Here is a 9,942-nt window from a genome sequence, read left to right as displayed (position 1 = left end):
AATTCGGATGTTGGTTGGAATACGATTATTGTGAGATATATCGTAATACTGCATCTTAAATACGCTTATCTTATATATTATATATATATATGTCTTCATAACCTTGTGTAAATATAATTCAAAAAAGATAAAGAGTTCATAACTGTTGTTGTTACTTTATATTTGTGTATAAATTTCAGTTAAACTGCTTTGATATATCTAGAGAAATGGCTGGACCATTTATCTCTAGCTGGTTTAATACGATTTAATCAAAATTTTCCTTTTTTTTTTCTTGTTTTTTTTTTTTTGTAATCAACAACAGTCTAGAAGTAATTATGATTGATTGAGAAGGCATTTTAGATTTAAATTTTTATTATAAAATATTTTTTTTTGTGTTGATGCAGTGTTACGAAGTACTCATATATCTTAACTGACGCAGGCTTTCCTGATTAAAATTTTTATGTATCACTAAGTATGTAAAATTGTGATTAGTTTTAATCTATTTGCTATAATAATTCAATAATCTACAATACATTTTAATCTATACATTGTCCTATTAAAAAAAAAATATTTGTTTATTCAAATAGATGCAAATTTGATAGATAAATTTGACTGTACTGTTGTGTTTTATATATATATATTTAACTGCAGAGTGAATACAAATGGTATAGTTTTATTTAGAAAAGAGGTTATAATGTTTTTTTTTTTGTGTTTTTTTTTAATTTTTATTATTTATGTTTTGATTTATTTTATGTTGCGGAGAGTTCCTATTTGTTTTGCTCTAACATGTTTTATTTTATAGATCTGAAGTTTGTGTTTTTTTTTTAATGAGATCGCCGTAAATGTAGGTAATTAACTGGTTTTTAAACATCTAACATATATTTTATATTTAGTAAAACGTTTGATATGGAGTGTTTCCCTTTGGGACATTTTTTTCCCATTGAATCCATGTTTGGTCACCTCAATAGGAACTAAAGTGGACCCAACAGGAAACATCCTTGCTATGTTACAAGCTTACAGAGGTTTATGAAGATTTTTTTTTATATTTGCGCTCTTATTAATACGTTTTACGTATAGAGACTCGGCGCAGAAAAATCCCAGTATTATTTAAAATAAATGATTTCTATACATAGGTAAACCCAAAAAACTCGAGAAAAATTTTTTTTTCTTGAAATTCTATATTTTGGTGTTTTTTTCGGTAGTGGAAATTCATGTAATGTTTTCTCTCTTGTAATTTATTGACAGAGTTTAAAATCAAACATCAAATCTGCATCTGACTACGTTTGAAAACTAATTTCTAAGTTTAAATTATTCCAGTTTAGTGATCGAAACCAGCGCTAGATAAAAACTGGAATAATGTAAACTGATACTGAAATGCACTGCGTAGGTTTTCATTTTTCCAGTTGTAATCCAGCGCTGCTTTCAATCGGTAGACTGGAATAATATAAACCGGGCGGAACTAATAACAATTGTATGTTTGTATGAGTTTTTAAATGTAAAGGTCAGCTCTATGTATTTAAATCATTGTTTTGAAGTGAAAATAAATATTAAATTGATTTATTTATGAATCCAGCCAAAGTAGGTGAATGCATAAATCATGTGTAGCACTTAAATATAAGTCGTATAAAATGTAGCCGTTAGTTTTTGTCACCTTCTAATTGTAATTTAATATATTAGTAGATTAGGAAAATTTGATGGAAGTTTGAACCCTTGAGTGTGAGATGTCATCTCAATGTTATGTACAATATGTGTACAAATTTATTTCAGCTGCCATACAAGATTTTATTGTTTTATTTATAAATTAATAGATAATTAAAAAAATGTTGTTAAATTTTCGTTTATTTTCTATTTTAGTCACTTTATTTTTTAGCTTCAGTTATTTAAGATTTCTTTATCCTTTCCAGTCATATTTGAAATTTGTTTTTTTTTTTTACTTTTTGTATTTTCTAATTTTCACTTCAAGTGCCTCTTTCCTAAAAATATTCAATATAAATCCTTGTCTCGTTTCTAATAAAATTAATTGTGTGTGTGCGTGTGTTACTTAAACTGCCTTTTTCTATGTGTATTTACTGTCTGTCTGTATGTATGGATTTTGTGAGAATAACTATTAATATTAAATTATTAATGTTACTAATTTTTTCTAACTTATTTCAGTTTAGTTAAAATACAACTTATGTTAGAGTATTTTTATTTAAAAATTTAACCATACATATTGAAGTTATATATATAAGACTTTGGATGTTTGAAGTTTTGTTTTTAATGATTCAATTTTTTGGTGACGTCACTTAATATTAAAAGTATTAAGTCCCATATGTATTGTGTAACATTTTTGTTATGTTCAGGTGAGGCGAGTGGCTGTTTCCTCTACGTGTTGATCCTCGTAGTTGTTAGAGTATAGTGCAATAACTAATTACAGTCATTTTTGTCGTTTACATGAAAATTTTCATCGATGTGAAATTATTTATAGAATAAAATTGAATAGCTTAAGGTGTTTTTTCTCTAATATAATGTTTTCTCTTCACCGACACGCTAACTATATGTTATATTAACTATTATTTAAATTCAATAAATAAAATTATAATAAAGCACAAACTTTATGTTGATTGTTTTTTAAATTTCTGTTGTCTTCCATTCGGACGCACAGAATGTTTTTTTTTTTTTTTTCATTATTTCAAATATAATCTTTAGCGTTATTGATGGAACTAGAAGTACGCTTGAAATTGGCGTATCCTTTTATATATTACTAGTCATCGATGTCTAATGTAGATTAGTAAACTGACGGCACATTGAAATTGTTTTGGCGCATTTCCACGCGTTAGATTGTAAGTCATCCTCTGTCCACAAATCGAAGCATATCAGAGCATCTCGGTTCTGTCGCCCGGCGTCTGTCGTCTGAAGTCAACTAGCCGCTTTACCCACGTCATGAGCTTACCCTGTACATTTATATAATTATGTATCGTAAAATGTTAGACAACTGAATTATATTTGTTTGTAGATCTAAAATGGTGTTGTTCATTTACCCTACCTGTAGCCTTTTAAGTAGTACTTTATATCAGTGTGTCCCCGAGTGAGTTCTCATTGAATATTAATATATTAGAATTAACCTTTACTTATACTTCCTATTAGGGTGAGAAAGTGATTACCATATTGAGATAATTTATTTATTTTATGTTATACAACCCAGCATACAGAGAGGCCCATGGGAATGTTCTATTGTGAAGACCATTTTAATGTGTTTCGCTCCACTAAACATATCTTTTGAATTCTCAAGTAAAATCAAGTGGTTTTCATTTCAATAGGAAATGTATCACGAGTGTGCATGAAACCAAATTGTGCTTCAAGTAATTTAAAATATCAAGACAGAAGAAAAAGGATGTGCAGAAGTTAAATGTGTAAGTGTTTGATTTTTAAAATTATTAATCTTAATTTTTTTGAATGAAATATTGTTTTTATCTTGTAACACAATTAATCATCAGTAACCTACTTTCATCTGCCTATCAAAATATTAAAATTAATAATATAGTAATATCAATAAAACCATTTAATGCCTCATTTTGTCAAAATTTATTAAATTGAATTATGCTACACAATACATGCAAATTTTATAAGAAAATGTAATATTTATATAGGTTCTGGTTCTCGGCTGTACACTTGCATAATTTTCTCCATTATTTCCCAATTCTTTTCTTTTTGCAGATCTTTAGTGAAAACCTGGAATTAAAACAAAGGTCTTAAATTATTTGATCTTTTATACTTGTATTTAATTGTAAAATTAATTAACAAACTGTTTAGATTATGTTTCCGACACCATTTAGTTGTTTAATTTGAATTATTAAAATACGTACAGAATACCAAGCTGCATCATCATCTAGTGTTGAGGCCAAAGGAACTGACACTCCCAGAACATGTAACGCCAATGTCAAGCAAGCCACCGCCACATGAGGTGCTCTATAGTCCAGTATTGCAGGGGAATGATGGAAGTCTTGTAAGAAGGCCATCGCTGTGCGAGCTATGGGTGCACTGCGCCACTGCGAGGCGGGAAACCACTCCTGCAGGGAACGTAAATAATGCAACAAATATCGATGTGGCGACGGCGCATCTAAGTTGAAGCCCAATAAACGTAGGACTAGCAGTTCAGCTTGTGCTACTGCTCCTCTCATTGACCAATATTCTTCTCCTAGCTCCAAAGGTCCAGCACCACGGTTGATAGAGTTATGAGCTACGTTCACTGCGTCCCGGAGGCGAATCGGTTCATCTCGCGATTTGCCCGCTGCGCACAGACAAGCTGTACATATAACATAGCAGTCGTAATCATTTTTATCAGCTTCTTTAAAAAACTTATGGTAAAATATTGCAGCGGTCGCTACTGTAGCTGGCTGCAAACCGAGTTTAATTCCGCACTCAAATATAAAATTCGTGGCCATACTGTGACCGGAAATACTTCGGTAGTCGGGCAATCTTCTTTCGCGTCTGCTACTTTGTAGAGCCATTACATCTATTACGTCTTTCATATTTATAAAGAAACTATTAAGGTTATCCACAAACACAACAAGCCGTTTATATTACCTATTTTTCTGACTTTGACAGTTGTTGACTTTATGATTGAATTGCCAGATCTATAAGTGCTTACATTTAAAAAATATCACTCGCAGATAGTATACTACAGTGAAAATGTTTCTTTGAACGATTTTTTTAATTTTACCATTTGTAATGGAAATAATACTATGAAGATATAGTCAAACAAGAATGTCAGATCGGGTGAGGCGTTGCTATCGCGGTTGGTTTTCAGAATATTTATAAACCTACTTAGACATAGAAAATGACAAGACATGCCTCTACAGTACATAGACATGATTTGTGATTTTTTGACGTTGATAAGGGGCGCTTGTGAGCTGCCATAATTTAATTCATTCCTCCGATTTAGATATCCTTGTATCTAATAAAGATAGCATAAATAAGACTATGATTCTCGTGTGCGCTGTTATGTATGTTCCAAATATCCCGAAGTAGAGATGCAATTATTGTGACATCCCCAATACATCAGACTAGGGTTATCATTATTTCAAAAAAACTAAGAAATATGGGAAAAGGAAAGGGGTAAAATAAAACTAAATTATTTTATTTGAACATAAAAATTAGAATATAATCATTTTCAGTAATTATTTAAAATTATACACTTAAAAGTACATTTATAGTAAATTCAATAAAAAATTCCAGTGCAGACGAGATACAAAAAAGAGAAAAATATTGTTTTAATTACATCGTTGGTTATATATTTCGCTTTCAGTAAATGCATTACAAAATATAAGTTGGAACATAATAGAAATAAAGTTAAATGATGTCACTCGATATAGAAAAATAAAGATAAGATTGAATCACATTCAAAAATTACCCACTAGTGACTAAAAATTTTTACTTTCTTAAACGTTTGTTCAAACGGGAACCGCGCGGAGCGAGCGGCCGCCGCGCTACAAGTTACATGTCGTCGATTCTAACATGGCTCGCAACGTCGCCATCGCCATAAATAGTGCCTCACAGCACACAGCGAGGCGGCGAGCTCCGCCTTTACCGCGCATCTCACACATCAATTAGCCATCGAAGTACATATAGTAAGGTATAAATAGTGAGGTTAGTATTAACTTTGGCAAATACGAATGAAGCATGGTGATGACGTCATTAAATCGACACAATTGTGACAAATTCAGCATATACAATGTCAAAAGAAATACAATTGAACGTCGCTAACTTGTAGCCGGGGGTAGTGTTCCAATGCCGTAACTTACCGTATCTAAGCTGATCTATGCCGTCTTCACTAACGCTAATTTTCTTATAAAACACACTCCGATAACCTACCCCCGGGGCGAATCTAATAAAGCACGAGAACATTTGAGCCGCAACATTTCAGTCTTCAAAAAAGAAGCTTCTGCACAAACCACGTCACTCACAATTCAATGGATCGTTTTGAGCGTCGAGACTATCACCGGGAGGACATGCCCGCGGGGGGGCGAGGTGTGCGCGGTCTATCACTGTCACCACTCTTATAAACTAAAGGTGATTGGAGCGAATAAATAATGCGGCAGTGTACAAAATTTACATCCCATTCATTCGAAATATTAAAGCAATACGAGTTAAAGTCCAACGGCGGAAAACACATTGAAATGCATTAAGTTAACACGCTGGAGGGGAAGCCGGCAACACACGAATGTTGGGCAACTCGATGTGGAACTGTGAAACGTCCCCTGACAATGTTCCGATCTACTTTCGCTTAGTACAAAAGGTCGCCCTTAAATGCAATATGAGGAATATTCTGGAACCTAACTAAACGCCGACGGACACTCAGCGAGACCACTCGAGTAGATCGCCTCCTAGCTCCGCCTCGGAAGAAAGTTTTAAAATATAGTGAAGCTTAAATGTATCCCAGGTCGGGAGTAGAACTGCGCTAATAATATAATTAGTTCGATTTTACATACACATATTGTTACGTAACAGTAAAAAAACCTACCTAGCAACAAGCGAGCGTCGCTCGGGACGCGGGCCGCCGACGACATTTACAATATTCATCTATTTCCTGGTTTTATTTGGAAATGTTTCGCAACATGTTTCGTGCTGTGTTGGATGGCGTGTCGCATGTAGCGGCCCGCGAGCTCTTTGTAGGCGTTACATTTTCATTTAAGTAATCACTTTTTACATACATCATAAACGTAAAATGAAAAGAAAAATGACCTAACTATGACAATAGTAAAGGTTACTGTCTAATTGCATTATTCATTAATGTTATTGATACAATTACTGCCCTAATGCTTAAAAGTAAGATTTTTATTTTATTATTATTAATAAATTATGTTATACAGTATATATATGTATATGTATAGTGTTGATTACGCCAAAATTGCGAGTGTACACAAAGTTTATATACTCACATATCTTACATCTGATGTCAATAGAACCTACGGCGTGGCGCGGCGTGCTGACTGACTGACTGACACACTGACTGACTGACTGACTGGCTGGCCGACTGACAGCACGATACAAGATAACATCGTTACAAACATTGGTTACTTCACTTAAATATAAAATGAAAAGTGACATGTCACATTACACCATCTCCGACACGAACACGCTACGTCAAATAAATTATCTAAACACGGTTGTTATAATTGAATACAATAAAATAGTAGTTATTATATGACTACATCTAAGATTATTGTAAAGTGATATAGAAAAAATATGAACACAAAAATATTAAAGATAGTATATATGGCATAACGAATCCATGCTCTTACAAGTAATTAATCATTTGTGCTTAACATGAGGCTTAACTTAAAACGTATAGTTATCGTGGGGGTAGGGGGGGATAGTACAGTAAAGGTTGCAAAGTATGCAAAATAAATGACATCTCCTTAATCCGACTTAGCGGGTACAGTTGTGCATTCAAAAGTTTACAAAAATAATGTTCTCGTTGATAATACCTAACAATGGAATGATATTCTGCATCAGTAAAGTAGGCCCGTGACGTACCCGCGAGTTGTAACTACTGACTTTCTGCGCTAATTTATTGGTTCCTGATGTTTGGTCCGTAAGAGAGTGAGTATATAAGCACATTGCTGCTGCGAGCCGCGATCTCGCGTCGCATTCGCCGAACCGACGAATCGAACCTCCGATCGTTCCCGAACCGAACGCGACGCGACGTATCGAACCCGAAGCGTCGCAACTAGATCACAGATAGCCAAAACTAATACGAAACGTCTAGCACCGAAATTTAGAATTGAATACGAATTAACTAGAATACGCTGATCGCAAACATTATCTAAAGAGACGATTAAACGATTACAAAACTCATATATTACGTTTAGATGTCATTTTTTACGCAATTTCGTTAGAAAAAAAATTGACTGACGTAACGCATGGCAAAGCCATTATAATGGTCAAAGTAAAACATATCTTATACGATAAAAAATCATACAAAAAAAAAAAACTAAGCGTGTATCAAAAATTACGTTTAGAAGGGGTAGAAGCGGCTGAGTAGTTCACGTAATGGATCTAGTCACGATGTTTCGGGTCGCGAGCCCGCACTGAAACATAGAGAAGGATGCGTCGAAGCCACGCGGCTGATATCTGCACATCGGCGGTATATCCTGTGTAAGCACTTCCCATACAAAATATATGTTATAGGCTCAGCTGCGTCACACTAACGACGGCGAACGACTGTCACACTTCGAGATAACGCGGTCGCGAAACACAAGAGTCGACACGCCGACGACGACACGACGCCGGTACGACCACGAGAACGAGTTCAATTTCAATTTTACACGTAATTACTTTATATAACGACCAAATGAGACAAAAAAAAAAAACATTAAATTGTATCTCAATGACTCCTCAAACGCCGTAACTTATTTTACTGACTTACAATTTCTATGATTAATCATCAAGTTTCTTTAAAACACAAAAAATACGAACAAATACGTTCGTAGCGACGTCATTTCCAAATGCGGTGTTCACATTATCAGTGGTCGCACCGCCGCCCCAGGGGGCTATTATGTAACTTTGAACATCACCAACGAACAACTTTCGAACTAGTGACACTATGCTCTCGTCATGTCATATTAAACTGAAAACAATAAGTATATTGATGACACTTTGATTTAGGAGCGACAAAATTTAACCACAATCAGAATACAATAAAGTATTGGTTGTATTGGTGAGTTGTGTGACAGAATAGCCCCGGCGGATGTGCTCGTTGTGAGTCTAGTACAATCCGCAGCCGCGCAGGTTGTTGGCTATGATGACGTCAGTGACGGCGTCAAACACAAACTGTATGTTGTTGGTGTCGGTGGCGCACGTCATGTGGCAGTAGATCTCTTTAGTGGTGGACTTGTTCTTGGCCTCGAACTGTGCCTGAATGTACGCCGCCGCCTCCCCGTACTCCTGCGCTCCTGTTTATAAAGGAACAAATAATTTATTAAGATTTTTGATGTGAAACATCTATAGGATCACTTGTAAACCGAATCGTTGGCGTGGCGACGCTTGCCGTGGCGACGGGTCGCCAAGCTATACTAAGGTATACATTAGGTATTACATAATGTAGGTACATAACACAAGGTATTATTATTATTATTTATTATTTTTATTTCCTTATTCATTTATTATCTTATTATTTATATAATACATTTTATAAAAAAGAAAATTAACAAAATATATTATATAAAAAATAGTATACCACCGGCTGCGGAATCCCATTACTCAAACAACCAGTGGTGAGGGCTACAGAGACAGGAACCTCCTAACTATGCGCGCTGTTTCTAAAATAACTGCCTTTTGTATCAGGCCCTTAATCCAACTGTTTAGCGAGAGCTTCTTAAGATGTTGGTCGAAGCTCTTCGCTATCAGTCCATTCACCGATACGACTATCGGAATAATGGTAGTCGATTTCATACGCCACATGGCGGTAATCTCGTGAGCCAAGTCTAAGTATTTTAGTAATTTTTCTTTTTCAGCTTTCACGAGATTCTCGTCATGTGGAATAGTGACATCGACTAACATTACACAACCCTCAGACCTTACTTACTTATTTTTATTATTATTATTCTACATATTTATTTATTATTATTATCATTATTTTCATTATTATTATTATTTCTTTAATTATAATATTTAATATTTTATGCATATTACTTGTACACACACGATGTTTCACATCTGCCAGGCGTCCCGTGACGGCTCACAAGTTTTTATTTTTTATTAATTTAAGTTTTGTAAACAATATAATTTATGTAACATTACATTAGAAATGCGGTGACATACTGGTGAGCTTAACTCTAAAATAGTTCTCTTACAGCTGACATCATAAAGAGAGGATGTTTAAAGGGTAATAACAATATCTATGTACAAATCGTCATTAGTACATATATACTGTTCAACATACATATACGAATTCTTACATAGTACTTTTTATTTATTTTT

General features: G+C 34.2%; 2 protein-coding genes across 3 annotated transcripts in view; both read right to left on the bottom strand.

Moving 5' to 3' along the window:
• Positions 1-3,543: 3,543 nt before the first annotated feature.
• On the bottom strand, positions 3,544-4,577 carry LOC106716638 (cyclin-Q). The gene is made up of 2 exons (XM_014510191.2): positions 3,825-4,577; positions 3,544-3,690 (listed from the first exon to the last, which is right to left on the bottom strand). The coding sequence occupies exons 1-2, from the start codon at positions 4,488-4,490 to the stop codon at positions 3,601-3,603; spliced, it is 756 nt and encodes a 251-aa protein (XP_014365677.2). The 5' UTR covers positions 4,491-4,577; the 3' UTR covers positions 3,544-3,600.
• Positions 4,578-7,950: 3,373 nt separating this feature from the next.
• LOC106716736 (guanine nucleotide-binding protein G(o) subunit alpha) overlaps positions 7,951-9,942 on the bottom strand; it is a 38,612-nt gene continuing 36,620 nt past the window's right edge. The window contains exon 8 of one of the 2 annotated variants that reach the window (XM_014510313.2): positions 7,951-8,915. In XM_014510313.2, the coding sequence (XP_014365799.1) occupies positions 8,728-8,915 (188 nt within the window). In that variant the 3' untranslated portion in view covers positions 7,951-8,727. The remainder of the gene's footprint in view (positions 8,916-9,942) is intronic. The other variant, XM_014510312.2, reaches the window with a different exon arrangement.

The sequence above is a fragment of the Papilio machaon genome, chromosome 16 (assembly GCF_912999745.1).
Source record: "Papilio machaon chromosome 16, ilPapMach1.1, whole genome shotgun sequence".
Lineage (NCBI taxonomy): Eukaryota > Metazoa > Arthropoda > Insecta > Lepidoptera > Papilionidae > Papilio > Papilio machaon.
Note: the sequence above shows the minus strand (reverse complement) of the source record. Positions and strands in the feature narration are given on the sequence as shown.